At 41.7% G+C, this 23,219-nt stretch overlaps 2 protein-coding genes across 2 annotated transcripts in view; both read right to left on the bottom strand.

The window, feature by feature from the left end:
* The window catches only part of LOC136332033 (zinc finger protein 43-like), a 116,697-nt gene extending 93,830 nt beyond the window's left edge, over window positions 1–22,867 (bottom strand). Inside the window, exon 1 of the mRNA XM_066271263.1 lies at window positions 22,778–22,867. Coding sequence (XP_066127360.1) covers window positions 22,778–22,839 — 62 coding nt within the window. The 5' untranslated portion in view covers window positions 22,840–22,867. The remainder of the gene's footprint in view (window positions 1–22,777) is intronic.
* On the bottom strand, window positions 117–22,771 carry LOC136332032 (zinc finger protein 100-like). The gene is given in 6 exon segments (XM_066271262.1): window positions 117–319; window positions 322–1,647; window positions 2,526–2,596; window positions 11,222–11,348; window positions 15,510–15,590; window positions 22,603–22,771. Coding segments are annotated over 6 exon segments (1,725 nt in total). The 5' UTR covers window positions 22,687–22,771; the 3' UTR covers window positions 117–283.
* Window positions 22,868–23,219: the final 352 nt, after the last annotated feature.

A 23,219-nucleotide genomic window follows, 5' to 3' on the forward strand; every position in this document is an offset into this window, starting at 1 on the left:
ATTCTCATGTGTCAATAAAATTCTGAATATGGAATTCGTTATATACTGCTCACAAAAACTAGGGGATATTTCAAAATATGAAGTAACAAAAAGTCCCCTAATTTTTTTGAGCAGTGTTATGATTGTTCAGTCTTCACCCTGGTGTGAATTCTCTTCTGTTGAATAGCACTTGAATGAATAGCAAAACCTTTGCCAAATATTTCACATTTGTAAGGCTTCTCGCCAGAGTGAATTATTTCATGTTGAGTAAGTCTTGAACGCCAATTAAAAGCTTTGTCACATGTCACATTTGTAACGCTTCTCTCCAGTATGAATTATTTCATGTTGAGTAAGACTTGAATGCCAATTAAAAACTTTGCCACGTATTTCACATTTGTAAGGCTTCTCTCCAGTATGAATTATTTCATGTTGAGTAAGACTTGAACGCCAATTAAAAGCTTTGCCACATACTTCACATTTGTAAGGCTTCTCTCCAGTATGAATTATTTCATGTTGAGTAAGTCTTGAACGCCAATTAAAAGCTTTGCCACATATTTCACATTTGTAACGCTTCTCTCCAGTATGAATTATTTCATGTTGAGTAAGACTTGAATGCCAATTAAAAACTTTGCCACATATTTCACATTTGTAAGGCTTCTCTCCAGTATGAATTATTTCATGTTGAGTAAGACTTGAACGCCAATTAAAAGCTTTGCCACATACTTCACATTTGTAAGGCATCTCTCCAGTATGGATTTTATTATGTGCAGTAATATATGATCGCCGAGCAAAACCTTTGCCACATATTTCACATTTGTAAGGCTTCACTCCAGTATGAGTTTTCTTATGTCTAGTAATATGTGAAAGCCGACCAAAACATTTGCCACATATTTCGCATTTGTAAGGCTTCTCTCCAGTATGAATTTTCTCATGTTGAGTAAGAAGTGAATGGTGATTGAAATCCTTCCCACATATTTGACACTTATAAGGCCTCTCTCCACTATGAACTCTCTCATGATTCATAACACCTGAATGCCAAGTAAAACCTTTGCCACATATTTCACATTTGTAAGGCTTCTCTCCAGTATGAATTCTCTGATGACTAATAACTCCCGAATGCCTAGTAAAACCTTTGCCACATACTTCACATTTGTAAGGCTTCTCTCCAGTATGGATTCGCTCATGTGCAGTAAGGTTTGAACTTGAATTAAAGGCTTTACCACACTGTTTACATTTGTAAGCCTTATCCTCAGCATGAACCATCTTATGTTGAGAGAGATATGCAAGAGAAATAAAGGCTTTACCACATTTCTCACAATTGTAAGATGTCTTTCTTGCATAAAATTTCTTGTTTTTAAAAATCTGAATAGAAACTCTTTCACTCTCATTACTACATTTGTGAGCTTCTTCCTCAGTATGAGTAGTCTCCTGTTCACTGAGATTTAACAGTTGGTTTAAGCAATTGTCCACCTCACTACCATTATTTTTCTCCTCAGCAATATGAATATTCTGGTGCAGAGTAAGTTTTAAACTTTGATCAAAGTCCTTCCCGCATTTAGAATGGTTCTTCAGAAATTCAGTTCTCAGATGTTTATTAGGATTTGAACCTTGACTAAAGTTTTCCCAACAGTCATTGAATCGGTCACTTCTCTCTCCATTAAACGTACTCTGGTAAATCAATGTAAATAGACAGGTCATTAGTGAGGCCTCTAGAATCAGTAAACATGTAAAGATGTTTCAATAAACTACTATGTCACACCTACTGAATGACGAACATTATATAATTAATGACTGTACAAAAAACCAACCAAACTTATGAAAACTATAGACTCCGAAAGATTTCTGAGTGGAAAAACCATGAACACTTGTTTAATGGATGCTTAATGTGATCAGCCTTTGAAATTCTATCTTCATTTTAAAATCTCTAATTTTTTTTCAAGAGTTTGAGTGTTTAATACATTTTTTGTGGTAAAAATTATTTGTACCACAGGCTTAAGAATGTGATGAATTTTACAAATATCTTCTCCCATGTTTATAAATAGTTTCAGGAAATGTATTAAAATTTCATTTGGGTCTTTCCATTCAAACACACTCTGCTCTACTCCTCTTGTTCCATCTCCATTGTGCAGGCTCTAAACTCTAAGGGACCCCACAGGATTTGGAACCAGGGAGCAATGGGCAGCAGCAGCTAGTCCTGGGCTCAGTCCTTGGGTCTGTTTCTAAGGCTCTCTTTCCTATGACTTCTCACTGAGCCAAAGCAGTTCTGCCTAGGATACCTGTGGCTTATTCCAACCTGAGTCCTTTCTTCTTTACTGGCTCCATGTTTAATAATATAAACAAACAAAGGACACATAACTGAAAACCCCCATAAAACAACAAAACATCATTCTGCAAATGCAAATAAATTAGTAATGGTTTACCAAAGGTACCTTCGATCTCTTTTAGGGTTAGGTCCATCCTAACACCCTTTCTGTCATTCATACTCCTAATAACATTTCCACTTTCATGAGGAATACGTGCTAAATATCACCCTTTCCATATCTTACCAATAGCATTTTCTGGAATAATTCTTTGGTTGGCTTTGGCAACAAGTCTTGGGTTTCTTCTGAAAAAATAGCTGTAAGATAAATAAGGTATCAAAAGCTATAGTTACATAACTATACTTTGAACTCTAATGTAGAAACTGAGTACAGTGGTACCTTGAGATACGAACAGACCAACATACTTTTTTTTTTTAAAGATACGAGCTGCGACTCGTTATGTATTTTGTTCGAGATCTGAGCAAAATTCTGACATACAAGTCATGATTCAAGAAGCTGCCGCTGGTTGGCGCACGGGTCCAGTATCAGCAGCACTACTCCAGCATCTCCTTCTTTCTCACAGGTTACCCACAGAAACAAGTCGAATCTCGTGACCTGTACTTGTTCTTGCATCATTTTTGCATTTTTTACTATCTTTTTTCGTGTGCTATTATGGGGCCGAAGAAAGTGAGTGTAAAGGACAGTGGTGAGAAGAAGAGAATGATGTTGATAGAAGCAAGAAATAACAGAAAAACATGAGCGTGGTGTACGAGTGATTGAACTGGCAAGTCTGTACGACTGCAATACATCTACAATTTGTACCATCATTAAACAAAAGGACACCATCAAAAGCCCAAATCCAGAGAAAGGAACTACAATTTTGTCCCAGTTAAGGGTAAATATCCATGAAGAAATGGAGAAGCTTCTGCTGGTGTGGATGAAAGAGAAAGAGCTGGCAGGAGATACAGTGAAGGAAGTGTAATATGAGAAAAGGCATGTATTATTTATAGCAACATGAAGAACCTTCAACCTTAAAAGAGGCAGCAGAAGATACATTTAAGGCAAGTCACGGCTAGTTTGAAAATTTCAAGAAGAGATCTGGCATCCACTTGGTAGTGAGGCACGGTGAAGCTGCGAGTGCTGACGTTAAGGCAGCTGAGGAGTACACAGCAAGTTTTGCTGTGCTTATCGCAAAGGAAGGCTACATCCCCCAACAAGTGTTCAACTGTGACGAAACAGGATTTTTTTGGGGAAAAAAATGCCCCGGAGGAATTTCTTCACCACAGAGGAGAAGAAGCTGCCAGGCTCTAAATATATGAAGGAACGTCTGACCCTTGAATTGTGTGCAAATGCTAGCGGTGACTGTAAAATAAAGCCACTGCTAGTGTATCATTCTGAAAATTCTCGAGCCTTTAAGACTCACAAGATTCTTAAAGAAAAACTGCAGGGTTATGTGGCGCGCCAATGCTAGGGCATGGATTACGCGGCAGTTTTTTATTGAATGGGTAAACCTCGTCTTTGGTCCTGCAGTGAAGAAATATATTCAAGAAAATAAACTCCCGATGAAATCATTATTAATCCTTGATAATGCTCCAGCCCACCCACCTGGTCTTGAAGATGACATTCTCGATGAGTTCAAATTTGTGAAAGTCCTCTACCTCCCACCCAACATGACTTCAATCTTGCAACCTATGAATCAGCAGGTCATTTCCAAGTTTAAAAAGCTTTACACATACCCTGGCTGGTTGGCTCAGCGGTAGAGCGTCGGCCTGGCGTGCGGAGGACCCGGGTTTGATTCCCGGCCAGGGCACATAGGAGAAGCGCCCATTTGCTTCTCCACCCCCACCCCCTCCTTCCTCTCTGTCTCTCTCTTCCCCTCCCACAGTCAAGGCTCCATTGGAACAAAGGTGGCCCGGGCGCTGGGGATGGCTCCTTGGCCTCTGCCCCAGGCGCTAGAGTGGCTCTGGCCGCGGCAGAGCGACGCCCCAGAGGGGCAGAGCATTGCCCCCTGGTGGGCATGCCAGGTGGATCCTGGTCGGGCGCATGCGGGAGTCTGTCTGACTGTCTCTCCCCGTTTCCAGCTTCAGAAAAATACAAAAAAAAAAAAAAAAAAAGGCTTTACACAAAGTACTGTTCTGCCGCTGCTTTGAGGTGACTGAGAATACAGTTCTAACCCTTGGAGAGTTTTGGAAAGATCACTACAACATCGTGATATGTTCACGCATTATTGACTTAGCATGGCAAGAGGTTATAAGAACCTTGAACTCAGCATGGGAAAAGTTATGGCCTGATGTTGCAGACAGGGATTTCGAAGGATTCAAACCAGAGGCTGAGACCAAGGTAAAGCGTTGAAGAAGACTGTCCCTCAAAAAGTCAATGGGTCTGGGGATGGATGAGGGTGACATAAACAAGCTCATTGAGGAACATGAGGAGAAACTCTCAACTGAGGAGTTGAAGGAGCTACAGATGATGCAACATACGGAACTTCTCCAAGAGATCAGTAGTGAGGAGGAGGTAGAGTCGGAGGAAGAGTCGGAGGAAGTTTTTTCTACAAGAGAAATTAAAGACATGGTGGCAATGAGTTTCATTGAAAAGAAACAACCAGAAAAAGTTTCAACTGGTGGTGCTTCAGCACTTTTTAATGACACTTGTTTGTCACATTTCCGTAACATTTTAAAAGGCAGGCAAAAGCAAACCTCTTTGGATAGATTTTTTTTTTTTTTTTTTTTTGTATTTTTCTGAAGCTGGAAACGGGGAGAGACAGTCAGACAGACTCCCGCATGTGCCCGACCGGGATCCACCGGGCACACCCTCCAGGGGGTGATGCTCTGCCCCTTTGAGGCATCGCTCTGCCGCGACCAGAGCCACTCCAGCGCCTGGGGCAGAGGCCAAGGAGCCATCCCCAGCGCCTGGGCCATCTTTGCTGCAATGGAGCCTCAGCTGCGGGAGGGGAAGAGAGAGACAGAGAGGAAGGAGAGGGAGGGGTGGAGAAGCAGATGGGTGCTTCTCCTGTGTGCCCTGACCAGGAATCGAACCCGGGACTTCTGCACTCCAGGCCAACGCTCTACCACTTAGGTTAAGTTTAAAGTTGAGAAAGTGCATTATTTTAAAATTAAGTTTTTGTGGTTTCATTTTAACTAAAGAAAATGCAGTTTTAGTTTACACTTAGTGTTAAGAAAGTGCAGTTTTAGTTTACATGTCTACAGTGTCTGCATCCCTTCCTCCCTCTCTCCCTCCTCCACCATTCACCAGTTAGCCGCACTCGTCTTGTCTCCAAGGTAAGAATACAGTACTAAATAACATTATTTTCTCTTATTTTATATAATTTGTTATGCATTGGTAAAGTATACATGTGTGTTTCTTAATTAAAAACGTCTTTTTTCATAATTTAGGATGGTTTGGGGATGTTTCACAGGGCTGGAATGGATTAAATCTATTTCACTTATTTTAAATGGGAGAAATTTGTTTGATAAACGAGTTGACTGACTTACAAGCTCGGTTACAGAATGAATGAAACTCGTATCTCAAAGTACCACTGTACCGTTTACAGGTCTTCAGCGACATGGCACAATAGGAAGCATCAAAACGCTGCTCTTCCATGGAGAAGGGAACTAGCAACCAGTACTAGCACAGCTGCCTTTTCTGAGGACTCCAGAAACCAATTAGACCACAACAGCTTCAGGAGAGCAGGGCAGGTAAGTCACATCACAGAAGATAAGATGCTGATGTTTGCCCCCAATAACTGCCCATTCTCCCTGACACACCATGGAAATATTGTTTTTAAAAAAATCATTCTCTGGGTAGAAACAGATGAGTGCACTGTGTGTCCAATGATCTGACAGTTTCCAGCTGCCCCTAAACTGGTTACTCCTTTGTGTGACACAGAGCGCTCAGGTACTGACAGTACACAATGAATGCACTGTGGTGCTTGATTAAAATAAAAAAGGCAGTGGGGGATTGGAGAGTGTTCTTACAACAAGGAGACAACAGTATTGAAGGTTGACATGAGCTAAAGGAAGGTACCATACTCTCAAGTTACAGAAAACATTTTAAACTGGGGAATTACACACAAGTAACACAGAGCACACACAAGCCCAGCAATGGTCTCTTAGGTCTGAGAAACTTCTGGCACAGCTGACTGGTGTCTGTGTTCTCCTGCACAAAGCACGTTCATACACCCTGGGATAATGGGTGGTTCTTCCACTAATGCCCACGAGATATCAGAAGGCTCACCAGGTATCGGTGGCCCAGCATGCAGAAATCCCACGTTTCAATCAGGATGCGATCACTTGCTTCTCTTCCCTTTCCGCTCCCCCTTCTCTTTTTTCCTTTCTCAGCCAAAGGCTCCAGTGGCTCAAACTTCAGCCTCAGCAGCTAAAAATAGCCTGATTGATTTGAGCATTGGCCTCAGACAGTGGTTTCCAGCTGGATCCCTGTTGCGGCAAATGCACTGAGTCTCTCAACCTCCTGATTTCTCAAAATAAATAAATAAATACATGACAGATAGATAGATAGATAGATAGATATGACATAGTATAAAATTAAAACAGTGAGAAACCATAAAGAAATTAACTGAAACTAAAAGGTAAGACAATGAAGTCAAAACAAGAAGCATACATTTTATAAATAATGCCAAAAAAGAAAATGTAAGAGACTATTATGAACAATTACCTGCAAAACCACTGGACACCAAAACATGGGGAGTCAAGTTCCATAAGGCCACACTTCTTAAAATTTAGCTTAAAAAATTAATGCAGAAGAAAAATCAAAGGAGATCCACTAGTAAACCAGGACATAGTTAAAAGAGTAATAATAAGTTTAAAAAAAACAAACGCTCCCTGCAGAGGAAAGCTGTGCAGCACATGGACTGATGAACTTGGTAATTCTAGCAACAGTTAAAGAAAACTAACAGGCCCGGGCCGGATAGCTCGGCTGCTCAGAGCAAGAACCCGAAGCGCAAAGGTTGTCAGTTCAACCCGTCAGGATACGTACACAAACAGATCTATGTTCCTGTCTCTCTCTCCCTCCCTTACTGTCTCACTAAAATTAATACATTTTAAAAAAAAAAAAAAAAAATAACACTAATCTTCATGAACATGTCCAAACATTAAAGAGTAAAAGAATTATAAAAATACTTCTGCTGAGCAGGTGATGGCACACTGGATAGTGTGTAGACCAAGAACACGGTTCAGAAACCCAAGTCACTGTCTTTAGCATGGGCTCATCTGGCTTGAGTACAGGGTAGCTGGCTTCAGCATGAGATCAGAGACATGACTCCATGGTTGCTGGCTTCAGCAGGGGTCCCTGGCTCGGACGAAGCCCCCACTGAAGGCACACAAGAAGCAATCAGTGAATAAATTGCAACAACTACAAATCAATGCTTATAATCTCTCTCCCTTCCTGTCTCTCTGTATAAAAATATATATAAATAAAAACTAAAAATGAGTAAAATTACTTTCTAAGAAACTATCTTAATACAATATCAAACCCAAACAAAAGTACTGAGAATAAAATCACAAACCAAAATCTGTGATGAATTATGATGCAAAAGTTATGAGTAAAACATTAATAGACTGCCTGACCAGGCAGTAGAGCAGTGGATAGAGCATCGGATTGAGATGTGGAGGACCCAGGTTTGAGACCCGAAAGTCATCAACTTGAGCGCAGGCTCATCTGCTTTGAGCAAAAAAAACAAAACAAAACAAAAACAAAAACAAAAACAAAAAGCTCGCTAGCTTGGACCCAAGGTCGCTAGTTGAGCAAGGGGTTACACCGTCTGCTGTAGCCCCACAGTCAAGGCAACATATGAGAAAGCAGCCTGACCAGGCGGTGGCGCAGTGGATAGAGCGTCGGACTGGGATGCGGAGGACCCAGGTTCGAGACCCCAAAGTCCCCAGCTTGAGCGCAGGCTCATCTGGTTTGAGCAGAACTCACCAGCTTAGACGCAGGTCGCTGGCTCAAGCAAGGTGTTACTCGTTCTGCTGAAGGCCCACGGTCAAGGCACACATGAGAAAGCAATCAATGAACAACTAAGGTGTCGCAACAAAAAACTAATGATTGATGCTTCTCATCTCTCCGTTCCTGTCTGTCTGTCCATATCTGACTCTCTCTGTCTCTGTAAAAAAAAAAAAGAAAAAAAAAAAAAAAAAAAAAAAAAACACATGAGAAAGCAATCAATGAACAACTAAGGTGTCGAAACAAAAAACTGATGATTGATGCTTCTCATCTCTCTCCGTTCCTGTCTCTCTGTCCCTATCGATCTCCCTCTCTGACTGTGTAAAAAATAAATAAATTAACAGACTGAATTCAAAATCAGATTACAGGGGGTCCTCAGATTATGACAGTTTAATTCCTACAACAGTGACATAACCCAAATTTTGGTGTAAGTCAAAACACACTCTAGCATGTCACTTACCTATCCTAACAGAGTTGTAAGATCATAATATTGCCTGACCTGTGGTGGCGCAGTGGATAAAGCGTCGACCTGGAAATGCTGAGGTCGCTGGTTCGAAACCCTGGGCTTGCCTGGTCAAGGCACATATGGAAGTTGATGCTTCCTGCTCCTCCCCCCTGTCTCTCTCTCCTCTCTCTCTCTCTCTCTCTCTCTCTGTCTGTCTCTCTCTCCCCCTCTCTCTCTCCTCTCTAAAATGAATAAATAAAATAAAAAAATTAAAAAAAAAAAAAAAAAGATCATAATATTAAAAATAAAAACACAATTATGTCACAGAAAAATAATACCAAGCATACTTCTGCTATACACAATCATATCAGTTTGCCCAGGTAGAAAATATATGATATAAACCGCATAAGTCAAAACATCCACAACTCAATTTTTTTTTTTTTTTTTGTATTTTTCTGAAGCTGGAAACGGGGAGAGACAGTCAGACAGACTCTAGCATGAGCCCGACCGGGATCCACCCGGCACGCCCACCAGGGGGCAACGCTCTGCCCACCAGGGGGTGATGCTCTGCCCCTCCAGGGCGTCGCTCTGTCGCAACCAGAGCCACTCCAGAGGCTGGGGCAGAGGCCAAGGAGCCATCCCCAGCGCCCGGGCCATCTTTGCTCCAATGGAGCCTCAGCTGCGGAAGAGGAAGAGAGAGACAGAGATGAAGGAGAGGGGGAGGGGTGGAGAAGCAGATGGGCGCTTCTCCTGTGTGCCCTGGCCGGGAATCGAACCCGGGACTTCTACATGCCAGGCTAATGCTCTACCACTGAGCCAACCGGCCAGGGTGACAACTGAATTTTTTAAGGTTTTATGAGAGTGCCTGACCTGGTAGTGGTGCAGTCCATAGACCATCAGATTGGACACAGAAAACCCAGCTTTGAAATTTGGAGGTCTCTGGCTTATACATGAACTCATCAGCTTGAACCCAAAGGTTGCTGACTCGGAGCCCAACATTGCTGTCTTGAGCGCAAGGTCGCTGGCTTGAGCAAGGGGTCACTCACTCTGCTGTAGCTCCCGGTCAAGGCACATATGAGAAAGAAATCAATGTACAACTAAGGTGCCACAACAAAGAACTGATGCTTTTCTTTTCTATCCCTTCCTCTCTGTCTCTCTCTCTCTCAAAAATAAATAAATAAATTTTAAAAAGGTATAGTATAGAAAGACAGAATAATTAAGCATAATTTGCAGCCCAGATAGAAGATCTCATGCACGAGGTCAACAGATCACCTGAGGAACTCTCACACTGACACATCGAAAGGTGCCCTTACCTGAAAGAACAAGGGAAGAGCATGAAAGAGACGGGAGACACACACACAGCCAGAAAGACACCAGTGAACCGGTAGCAGGGGAGAAGTCAGGTTACCAGGGCACACTCTCTGCACCCAGAAAGGGCAGAAAGTAGAAGCAACATTCTTCCTGCGTGGCCAGCATGAACTGCAGCTGACCCGAGAGACGGTACACAGGAACGGCAGCTGCGCTCCAGCCGCCAACATTACCAAGCAGAAAACCAAACTAGACACGCAGCTGCCACCACTGACAATCCCAGAGCCCCAGAGGCAGGGACAGTATGGGGTCACAGCACTCGCTCTCAGCAGCCCCGGGGACTGGAGGGGAAAAACATTTCTCCCTGAGCAGCAGGCACACATGGTGGGTACATCCCATGAAAAGGGAGAGATGAGGTGCAGCAATAATTTCTTCATTTTTTTATTGTTTTTAGTATTTTCACCTCTTTCTCAGCAGAGTCCCAGCCTGTTTACCTGGCTCCAACATGGAGATGAATATTCACATCAGAAACAAAAATTCCCGCATATATATAGAAATCAACATGAAAATGTTCAGTTTTCCAGAATATCTGATCTTCATTCAATTAAGGAAAAAGAATATTACAGCAAAATTGAGAGAAGCCTTTCACTAATCAACCCACTGCTTGTCACCTTCTGTGCATAGGGACCAGTGTCAATATGCAGGTGCCAAGCTCTCTTCCAAGAACTACTGAATCAATAGTACAAGTACAAAGAACAAAAACTCAGTTTTGCCTGACCTGTGGTGGCGCAGTGGATAAAGCGTCAACCTGGAAATGCTGAGGTCGCCAGTTTGAAACCCTGGGCTTGCCTGGTCAAGGCACATATGGAAGTTGATGCTTCCAGCTCCTCCCCCCTTCTCTCTCTCTGTCTCTCCTCTGTCTCTCCCTCTCCTCTCTAAAATGAATAAATAAATAAAAAATAGTTTAAAAAAAAAAAACAAAAAAAACTCAGTTTAGGTTTGCCATAGAGCATTATAAACACTTAAAGCTCTGGAACAACCCCTGAATACTATGAAGTGGGAAGTACATCCAAAGAGAAGGGAGGTTGAAAGCCCTAAAGCCACATTATGAAGTCTTTCCTGTCTGAGTACACAGAGCTTCAATCTCAGTCACCCAAGGAGGACTCCCAACACACACACACAAGAAAAAGACACACAGGGCAGACAGTGACTTCTGGAGCAAAGTCATCCTCACCCAGTGAGAGCAGGTTCCTGTAGTTCTCCCACATCACGTGCACGTACAAGGCCCTCTGAGCTGGGCTCAGGTATTCCCACTCCTCCTGGGAAAATTCTATGGCCACATCCCTGAAGGTCAACCATCGCTGAAATAAAAACATTTCACCAAGGAGAAATGGTGACAGTTAGTAGCCTCACACAGAATGAGAAGGGAGATATAAAAATTGATTTGGTTAAAATGAGTATCTGAAACATACACATCTAGATTTGAGCAAGTGATGTTTTGGACTTGGTGGTTTACATTACTTTCTCATAATAGTTTATGACAGCCAGAAAATCAAGAAAGGTTTCTCATGTTGGAAGAGAACACATGAAATGTACAATTAAAATTCAAACCCAGGTTGTGTATAGAGGACTGTTTGTAACTATGTTCTATACATTGAGTAATGTTCACTGTCTCTATGAACTAGACTATGCGCGGTGTCTTTAAGAGACAATAAAGTCCACAGGGTCTATAAAACCTTTCAGACTCTTGAATGTGATGAGGACAACAACAGAGATGAAGTCTTTGTACGTGTCCAATACGCCAGCATTAGTCCAGATGCTTCCACATGTTAACTTACTATCCATACAGTAGCTCACTAGAGACTGCTCTGTCGCCATCTTCGAGGAGAAACTGTCACAGGTATTCTAAGAAAGTCACCTCAGATCAAAATCGGATGTTCTAAGCAACAAAAACCTCAATTTAGGTGGTGTTTTAGACTTGAAGGTAAAGAATCAGACAGGCCTGACCTGCTGGTGATGCAGTGGACACAGCATCGCACTGGGACTCAGAAGTCCCAGGTTAGAAACCCTGAGGTTGTCACCTTGAACATGGACTCACGATCTTTAGTGTAAGGTCACTAGCTTGAGTGTGGGACCATAGACATGACCCCATGGTCGCTGGTTTGAGGCCAAGGTCCCTGGTTTGAACAAGGGGCAACTCGGTCTGCTGTAGCCCCATCAAGGCACATATGAGAAAGCAATCACTGAAGACCTAAGGGACCGCAACAAACAACTGACGCTTCTCATCTGTCTCCCTTCCTGTCTGTCTACTTCTATCTGTCCCTCTCTATGTCTCCATCACCCCTCCCCAAAAAATAAAAAAAAATAAAAAAAAATTATGCCCTGGAAGAGTGACTCATTGGATAGGGCATCGTCCCTGTGCACCAAGTTTTCAGGTATGATCCCTGGTTTGGGCACCCACGAGATAAAATCTGTGAGTACGTTACTAAACACAACAACTAAATGAAATACTGAATTGATCCTTCACTCTTTCTCGTTAACTCCCTCCTTCAAATCAATGGAAATATTTTCTTTTTCTTCTTTTTTAACTTTTTTTTTAAGATAGAGGAGGGGAAGAACCAGTAGCAAGAAGCATCAACTAGGAGCAGTAGCTTCTCAGATGGGCCTTCACTGGGCAACCCTGGGTTTCAAACCAGATACCTCAGCATTCAGCTCAATGCTTTATGTACACCACCACCACAGGGCAGCTGAAATTATTTTTAAAATAATTGAAATAATTAGGAAACAGCCTAAAATCACAATGACAAACTGTTCTCTGAAACAGGTTGACACGAGGTCAAGTCTATCTATATTTTATTGCATAAATGGTTGTCACATTGTGCTCACACACACATTACTATTCTTCCATGCACTTGATTTTTCTTTTTTGTCCTTTTGAGAGACACACAGACAGGGACATGCAGATAAGAAGAAACATAGATGAGAAGTACCAATTCCTCAATGCAGCACCTTTGTCGTTCATTGATTCTTTTCTCACATGTACAAATGTACCATGATTGGAGAGGCCTCTAACTGAGGAAGTGCCCCTTACTCAAGCCAGCATCCTTGGGCTCAAACCAATGAGCCTGTGCTCAATCCACAGCCTTGGGGATTCAAACCACGGTCCTCTGTGTTCAAAGCCGACACTCGATCCCCTGTGCCATCACGTGGTGAAGCCCTTACATTCACTCCAAACATTATTATGACTGTGTAAAAAAAACCCCACAACTGTGGAATATATTTAAAATACCATTTAAACTACAAAAAATATAAAAGTTATGAAATGGTAATGTTTTTTTATAAAAATCATGCAAATGCATAGGCATGCATTCATGCACATACATAAAAATAAACTAATAAACTGATGCAGAGAGGCTGTCCCTAAAAATATTTTTTGGATAATATAATTTATTATCAGTTTTTCTTACGTGTATCTCACCACCAGTGGAATAAGAAAAATGTTATCAACTGTACTTCTATTGTGGTTATTAGAAAACACTGAATTATAGTGGAGAAAGAGGGCTGACCAGCATGGCTACTTAAACAGAGGTCAGCAGAGGAGGGAAATGGAGAAAGAAATATAATAAAACAGACTCAAAGAGTTGGAATTGTTAAAATTCACAAATACAGATACATGGACTGATGGACCAGCTACATTCTGTGAGACAATACAGGGTATAAGACAAAAACTAACAGCCAAGGCAGGCTGTACACAACTAGTATACAAAAGTTGCAATGAGCAATCTAAAATACTAAGGAAAACGGTCCTATTTATCACAGCTTTGAAAAGGATAAAATACTCAGGAATTTAAAACAGTCAACAAGCTGAATGACATACCCACTGGAAACAAACCATTGCAAAAATAAATCAAAGATTCAAATCATCAGAAAGCCATCCCTTAAGCCTGATCAGGCAGTGCCATGGGGGACAGAGCATCAGACTGGGATGCAGGATCAAAACCCAGAGGTTGCCACCTTGAGTGCAGGGTTGCAGGCTTGAGCAAGGGATTATAGACATGACTCCATGGCCAATGGCTTGAAGCCGAAGGTCAGTGGCTTGAGGAAGGGGTCCCTCACTCTGCTATCGCGCCCCTGTACCCCCACCAAGGCACACATGAGAAGGCAATCAATTAACAACTAAGGTGCCACAACAAAGAACTGATGTTCCCCATTTCTCTCCCTTCCTGTCTGTCTGTCTCTATCAGCCCCTCTCTGAAAAAATAAAAAACAAGACATCCCTTAATAATGGGTTGTAAATGAGTTACTATTGTTGAAACGTGCATGTTACTCAAGCATTCTACAGACTGGATGAAATCTATACCAAAATTCCAAAGGGAATTTCAGCACAAACGGAAAAAAAAAACAAAACCCAGGGCAGATTTAGTGTGAAATCAAGCTAAAGGATCCAGGGGAGGGAAATGCCCTTAATAAAGGAGAAGTGGACGTTTTGGATTTTTTTAGATGGAAATGCATATAATAAAGCTCTGTCATACCAAATGATTTTTGACAAGAAAAACTACTTCATGGAGAGAGGCCAGTCTCTATAACAAATGGGTGTGTAGGGTAGAGAGGGGAGGTGGATATTTCCATTCAAAAGAATGCAGCTGGAACCTTATTACCTGCACCGAACAGCAGCGTCAGTGTGTCAGAGGATACAGTGTGCAGGGTGAAAAATGCAGCCTTCGAGAACTGGATGTGGTAAAAACAAAAAGAATCTCAAATTGTCAGATAGTGGGATGATTACACAAATGGATGATGTAATGAAACACCTTCTACCACAAATGTCTGTCTGTGAACTATCTGCTCAATTCCAAATCATTTCGATGTTCAACTCAGTAACTCACTCATGTAGCTTCAAATGTATTACAAAAGCAGAAGGATTTCCCCTAATTGGCCCCTCTTCCAGAACTGACTTGTGCACATCAGTCCATGACCTCTATGTGCTTTTTCTTTTCCCCTAATTCACAGAGTGACAGGACGTCCAACATGGTGCCTGGACGATCTCCCTCCTCAGCCACACTTCAGTGCTCGAATCCTAGCTCCAACCCAAGGGCTGAAGCCTTACCCAGGATGATGCCCAGGGGGTCTCTTTACAAGTCCCCTGTCATTGGGTCACAGAGATGGACTCTAAGTAGACCTGAGTGGGACCGAGGGACGGCCCAGGTCAGTGTACACAAACATCAGGCAGCACAATTCAGAGTCAGAAAGAAATAGCGAGTCAAAGGGCATTTCAAAAAGGACAGACACAAGCCTGACCTCTGGTGACTGAGTGGATCGGCACTGACTGGAAATGGAAACGCTGAGGTTGCTGGTTTGAAACCCCAGGCATTCCCAGTGAGGGCACATATGGAGCAACTAACACAAGTTGATGCTTTCCACTCATCCACCCTTTTTCCGTCTCTCTCTTTTCTCTAAAATTAATAAATAAAATTTTTAAAAAATGAACAAACAGATGTAACAACGAACAGAGAATATGATCTTACCTGAGAAAGAGGCATAGCTGAAGCCTCCTTCCCTCCTCTTCCGGGCTTCTTCCTCAGGCAACAGGGTTTCCGGAAGTCAGTCTGGAAAGTAGAAGATATGCTGTTTACCATCATACCCCCTCCTGTGCCACAGCCACACACAGGAATGCCCTCTCTGTATGGCAAAGATGGTGACGGCTACCCACAGACAGGAGGATTTCTGGAGCAGCAAACTGTTCTCAGAGACACAGAAGTGGTTTTTCACACCCGTCCTCAGATCACGCTGCCCACCTGGTCACACACACCTCAGCAGTGGGGACATCCACTAAGCAGATCCTGCCCTGCAGGTCGCAGGCCTCGTCCAGACCAAACCCACGCACAGCAGAGTCCCCTCACCCTCACCCCAGATCTCAGGCCCCAGAGCCTTGCTGCTCAAGGATGGATGTAGGTTAGAATCACCTGATGTGCCCTGGCCAGATGTCTTGGTTGTTTAGAGTCCTCCTGAAGCTCAGAGGTTGCTGGTTCAATCTCGGGTCGGGACTCGTGCAGGAACAGACCAACGTTTCTGCCTGTCTCTCATTCTCCCTTTGTCTCTCACTAAAAATCAGTAAATTAAAATAATTTTTATCTTTCTTTCTGTCTCTGTCACATACAAAAAAAGGAATTAATGAGAGAAATAAACCACATTAAACAGAGATTTTTCTCTTAAACAATACTATAGCACTGATCGGGATAGCTGGGTTGGTTAGACTGTCTTCTGGTTCACAAAGATTGTTTGTTCGATCACAGGCACAGTACATACAGAAACGAGTCCATGGTTCTGTCTCTCTCTCCCCTTTCTCTCTCTAAACATTAAAAAATATAATAAATATTGTTATGAAATTAAATTAGTAATCCTAGATGAATCATTTTATGATCCTACCCTCCTAGAAACTGTTAACTGCAGACACTGTGGCAGGTGAATAACATGAGGAGGCATCAGGAAGGACACAGATGTCCATGACAAACCCACTTTCCTATTGTGTATTGGAGAGTGCAGTCACTGCTTGAGATAAGTAAAAGTGCAAACTGCAAAGTAAGAAAGATAACTAAAGTTATATTCAGGAATTACTTATTTAAATAGAAAATGCATTAAGTAAGCACATTTTCACTTATATAGCAAGAAAGAAGTATATCCAGCCATGTAACTAAATTCATTTCCTTTTTTTTATTTTAGTGAAAGGGAGACAAACAGAAAGACAGGGACAGACAGAAAGGAAGTGAGAGATGCATCTACACTTAAGAAAGTGAAGGCTAGAGACAGAGACTGTGAGAAAATATTATCACATTATTTATCTAATGAAGAATTGTACTTAAATTATACAAATGATTTGCAAAACATAACAATAATAATACCATTATCCAATTCCTTTATGTATGAGGTCATAAATTTATTTTAAAACTGAATCTTGATGATGTCACAACTGTAAACTTAGTAAATGTCAGTAAGTTGTAGAATTATTATGTAAATGTTATAGAAAAATTATAGCCCTAAAGCCCTGGTTGGTTTGTTTATTTGTAGAGCATTGGTCTGGCATCAAATCATTAATTTGAGAAGAGAGAAAGAGTGAGAAAGAGAGAAAAAGAGAGAGAGAGCATGAGGAAGAGAAAGAGGACCATGTATTTGTTGTTCAACCCACATACGCACTCATTAGTTGACTCCAACTGTGCCCTGAGCAAGAATCAAACCTGCAACCTTGACATATTAGATGGACACTCCAATCAAAAGTGTCACCCCACCAAGGTAGCACTGTCTCATAAGCAATAATTATAACATCTAAGGTTTGAAACACATATAAAAAAAAAAAGTCCACAAATATGTAAAAAATTGGAACGTAGTCAATGAAGTTGAAATGCCTTGAGATCCCTATATTGTTGTAGAAGAGTGTAAAGATACTATTGATCACAAAGATTTAATAAAGTTCCATGCTATATGTAATCTCTACTGTCAGGATAAAAACTAACAACTGTCTTAATTTCTATGCTTACAGATGTGGAAAATATAATTTTAACAACTCATCTGAGCCTGACCTGTGGTGGAGCAGTGGGTAAAAGCGTTCACCTGGAACGCTGAGGTTGCTGGCTCGAAACACTGGGCTTGCCGGGTCAAAGCACATATGGGAGTTGATGCTTCCTGCTCCTCCCCCTTTCCCTTCCTCCCCTCTCTCTACCCCCTATCTAAAATGAATAAATTTTAAAAAAATTAAAAGAAAACAAAAACAAACAAACAACTCATCTGAGACCTGGTTCAGTAGCTCAGTTGGTGAAGAGAGTCTTCCCCATATACAAAGTTTCCAAGTTTGATCACCGCTCAGGGCACATGTGAAAAGCAACCAATGAATGCATAAATAAGTGAAACAACAAATTAATCTATGTTTATCTCTCTCTCTAAAAAAAAATCAATCAGTACAACTTACAAAATTATTTAAAACAAGACCAAAAAGAAATAAAAATAAAATAAAAAACAAAACTGAAAAAAAAAACAATATAAGCAACTAAAATGAACTTAGATTACTGTTTTAAAACACATGAAAAATTATATTAAGTATAAACAAAATAAGCATTCCTGTTAGTTATATCAAATACAAACTCCACAAAACTGTCACATTCAAATAAAATTTAAAATCAAATAACAACCTGTTATAGGTGACATGTAAGTCACATAACGATCTGGAATGCTTGAAATAAAAGATTAGAAAATATACAACTGGCTGTCCAGGAGGTGGCGCAGTGAACAGAGCATTTCCTGTGATGCTGAGGACCAAGGTTCAAAATTCAGGGTCGCCTGCCTGTGTGTGGGCTCATCAGCCTTGATAATTGTCCCACTGAGCTTAAGCACCAGCTCACCAGCTTCAACTTTGGATCGCAGACATCATTTTGTGGTCACTGGCTGGACTCAAGGTCACTGACCAGATCAAGGGTTCAGTGGCTTGATTAAAGCACCCCATCCTTAAAGCATGCACGAGAAAGCAATCAATGAACTAAGGTGCTGAAATTACAAGTTGATGTTTCTCATCTCTCTCCCTTGTAGTTGGTCTGTCCCTATTTGTCCCTGCATTTCTCTCTGTCTCTCTAAAAAAAGAAAGAAAGAAAGAAAGAAAGAAAGAAAGAAAGAAAGAAAGAAAGAAAGAAAGAAAGAAAAGACTCACCTAAAATAATCTCCTGTAACCATACTCTTACACAGAACAAACTAGAACACTTAAAAGTCATTCCCAAGAAAGAAAAGCAATGCTCACTACAATTAGTTTCAATTCACCACCTTGTAAAAGCCTGAAATTCCTGCCTGGCCCATGGGGTGCAATGCTGAAGTTACTGGTTTGAAACCCTGGACTTCCCTGGTCAAGGCACAATTATTATAAGCTGATGCTTCCCTCTCTTTTCCACCACCACCATATCTCTCTTTTCTCTCTTTAAAACCAATCTATAAAATCCCGAAACAAAAAGAAATTATTAAAACCTTGACATTCCTATGCACCTAACAACACAGCCTTGAAATATATAGACAAAATGTACCACAAAACAAGAAGAAATAAATCCAGACAAATAGCACAAGATTCCAACATACCTCCCCCTGTAACAGAAGACAAAAAGGCCATTGAGAAACAAAACAGAATTTATAACCGAGGATTTTGAAAACCAACGGAAATATTTCATATCGAGCAAGAAATGTTGAGCCTTGGCCGGGTAACTCAACGTAGATTGTTCGAGTGTCATACAGAAATGTCAATGATGCAGATTTCATCCCCAGTAAAGGCACATAAAATAATCTAATGAATGCGTTAATAATTGGAACAAAAAATCTATGTTTCTTTCTGTCTCTTGCTCCCATCCTCTTTGTCTAAAATCAATAAATAAATTTTAAAAAATTTTGTGTGTGACAGAAACACAGGCAGAGAGAGAGTCAAACAGAGAGGAAGATAAAGAGGTAAGAAGCATCAATTCTTCATTGAGGATCCTTACTTATTTTTTTATCCCTTTGTGATGTATGTCTTGACCAGGAAGGCTACAGCAGAGCAAGTGACCCGTTGTTCAAACCAGAAACCTTGGGCTCAAGTCAGCAACCCTGCACTGAAGCTGGTGAAGTCACACTCAAATCAGATGAACTTGCACGGAAGTCAGCTCCTTCAGGGTTTAGAACCTGGGTTCTTTGTGTCTCAATCCAAACTCTATTCACTGCATCATTGCTGAAATGAGGAAATACCATAGCCCTGACCACAGAATGAGTTTTACAAGATTTGCAGATGAGTAAATGAAAAGAGTTCTAAACAGGCCATAAATGTTCACTAGTGTCGAGATTCCGGAAAGCCCTCAGGATGCTGCCTTAACAACCTCTGGAAAAGACCAAGACAATCAAGCACATTCTTTTGCTTTTTGTAAAATGCTTCCTTGAGCACTCTCTCCCTAGACCAGGGGTCAGGAACCTATGGCTTGCGAGCCAGATGTGGCTTTTTTGATGCTGTATCTGGCTCTCAGACAAATCTTTAATAAAAAAAAAATGTTAAAAATATAAAACATTCTCATGTATTACAATCCATTCATTTCCTACTGCTCATGTTCATGGTTGCGGGTGGCTGGAGCCAATCACAGCTGTCCTCCGGGACAACACCAAATTTTTATTGGATAATGCGTAATGTACATGGGTCGTTGTATGGCTCTCACGGCATTACATTTTAAAATATGTGGCATTCATGGCTCTCTCAGCCAAAAAGGTTCCCAACCTCTGTCCTAGACTGTTCCAACAATAACCAAAAGCCTGTTTCGCTTCTGTAAAACTGCTTTGGCTAGGTGCTCACCTCCTCCCGTCTCTGCTTTAGGCCTATAAAAGCAAACCCTTAAGTACGTTTGGGGCTGCGAGTTCTTTAGGATGTGAATCTACTGGTTGTCGCTGGCATTAATTAAAGACTCCTTAATTTGGCTATTGTGTGGCAAAACGTTTGTTTCCTCACAGTCCAGATATAACCGCCTGGTCAAATTTTTTAAAATTTAAAGACTATTTTTATTTTTAAAACAGTTGACAGAAATTTTAACATACAAATATGTACAAATATGTACATGAAATATGTGGCCTGACCAGGTGGTGGCGCAGTGGATAGAGCGTCGGACTGGGATGTGGAAGGACCCAGGTTCGAGACCCCGAGGTCGCCAGCTTGAGCGCGGGCTCATCTGGCTTGAGCAAAGAGCTCACCAGCTTAGACCCAAGGTCCCTGGCTCCAGCAGGGGGTTACTGGGTCTGCTGAAGGCCCGCGGTCAAGGCACATGTGAGAAAGCAATCAATGAACAACTAAGAAGTCGCAACGCGCAACGAGAAACTGATGATTGATGCTTCTCATCTATCTCTCTCCGTTCCTGTCTGTCTGTCCCTGTCTATCTCTACCTCTGTAAAAAAAAAAAAAAAAAAAAAAAAAAAAAGGTTGACTGTGAACATGAGTCTAAGAAGTCCGCATATTTTCAAATACCTTGTCTCCCAAATGTATATATAACCCAATGAAATCCCAATCAATATCTAAATCTGATAGCTATATACAGTTTAAATTTAAAAAATGGAAAGATATGCTTTATCAGTTAAGAAGCCTAAAGTTACTTTAATTATAGGAGTACAATAATAGTACAATCGACAAATAAGCCACAGGAACAAAATAAAATGCTGATGAGCAGCAGATTCATGCAAAGATAGAGACTTGATGGTACAGGAACCTCTGCAGAGAAGAGGGTAAGGATGGCTTTATAAGGCTGACCAGGCAACTGAGTAGTCATGGATAGAGTAGCTTCAACAGCACTGAGCTGAAGGGAGTATTAGCTCCAGGCACTAGGGGCTACAGCCCCAGGCATCTGCTGACATGGGAGTTGGTGCATCTAGTATGCACAGATTAACACATCCAGGTCTATGGCCTTGGTCAGTGACTTAAAAAAACAACAACCCAGCAGCATGAGTTATTGAAGAGTAAGAGGCAGAAGCACATTTTGTCCCACAGGAATGGACAGAAATGTAGTAGTAGAAGGACAGATGTGTCTTAACATTGCGGCCTATTTTTTCTCTTTTTCTCTTGGGGTGTACAAAGACGCTCATCTCAATCTTCTCTAACTTCTTCCTGCTTATTTGAGGTCTTAGGGCAGCCCCCCCCCTTTTTTTTTTACCTCTCTTTACTTCCTCAGTCCTTTCTCTTTGTTTCTTCCTCTTGCACAAAAGTTCTGCATCTTAAACAAATCTTTCTAACAATTCAGAAAAAACTGAGCTTCTAGAACCTAGATTCTCCCTTTTCCTTCAAAAAGTATACCTGTTAGATTGCGGTCTAGGGCCCCTTACCAAAACTCCTTTACTAGCCAGTATCAAGTGATTTGGGGCCATGGCAGTTCCTTAACTCTCCACCTGAGAGAAATTGATATCCCACTTCCCCTAACTACCCCACCCACATCCCGGCTGGGGCAATTTCCTCATTAAGTGATACCCTTTCCCAATCCCAAAATTCCCGACCACAATTAATCTTGCTAGCTTTGCTCACTAACCTTATAAAAGTTAAATCTTCAGGCACACAAGGCTGACGCCATTTTGGACTCAGCCCATCTGTTCACAGATGCATCAGTAAATTTCTTATACATTATTCCTGACCTGTGGTGACACTATGAATAGGGCACGCTATGACCAGGCTTGCCCAGTCAAGGCAATATAAAGAGCAATTACAAGTTCATTCTTCCCACTCCTCTCCCCTGCCTCTAAAACAAATAAATAAAATCTTGAAAAAAAATGCCTGATCAGGCGGTCGCGCAGTGGATAGAGCATCAGCCTGGGATGCTGAGAACCCAGGTTCCAAACCTTGAGGTCACTGCCTTGAGCATGGGATCATAAACATAAACCCAGGTTTGCTAGGCGGGAAAAACCCTTCTCCAGCAAACATTAGCCATACAGTGACCCCGCCTACGGGAAGGCAATCCGCAATTTACAATGTGCCGCTTCCTGGCAAACTGCGCAGACTGACACAGACTACTACCCAGGCCAATGCAAAATGTAAGAAAGCAAACTTTAAGAACATTTGTTAAAGCTTATTTGCCCAACAGCACCCAGAGCACAGGCAGTCACCTGCTTCCTCCGAAATACCAGGGAGCTTTCCACACGGCTCCTCCCACCGCCATCCTTCCAGGGTCCACACTGCACCACTTCCATTCTGTTTTGTCAGCTAATCTGCGATGTGAGAGACAAACCTCCCACGACACAAAACATTTCGGAAAATTTGAAAGGACAGGAGCACACACACCTGACTTTCTGCAGCCCAAAAGGAATGTAAACTCTCCACTTCCGCGAAACGATTTGGCGCATGAAAGTATTACCCAGATACAAAGTCCGGCTACGGCAGCCGACGAGGCTCTGAAGCATTCAAAGAAACAGGCGATTCCCGCACTGCCCTGAAAGGTGAAACGTCAGTGACCGCTCGCACCGTGGTGACGCTTGGGAGTGTCATGTTGGGAAACTTGAACCTGTATTCTATATGAAAAGCAGTAACATTGGAGCCTGGAGCCTGCGGTGGCTGAAAGGTGGGTGGGTCCTCAAATTGTCTGATTTCTTTGAAATATGACTTTTGCAGAAAGCCAGTATATTTTCAGAAACTGGAGCTTCCAGACCAAAATAAGAAGTGAGCCAAATTGTATTGGGAGGTTCACCAGAAATACCATATTTTCACAGCAATTTTTATAAAGTTT

The sequence above is a fragment of the Saccopteryx bilineata genome, chromosome 3 (genome assembly GCF_036850765.1).
Source record: "Saccopteryx bilineata isolate mSacBil1 chromosome 3, mSacBil1_pri_phased_curated, whole genome shotgun sequence".
Taxonomy (NCBI): domain Eukaryota; kingdom Metazoa; phylum Chordata; class Mammalia; order Chiroptera; family Emballonuridae; genus Saccopteryx; species Saccopteryx bilineata.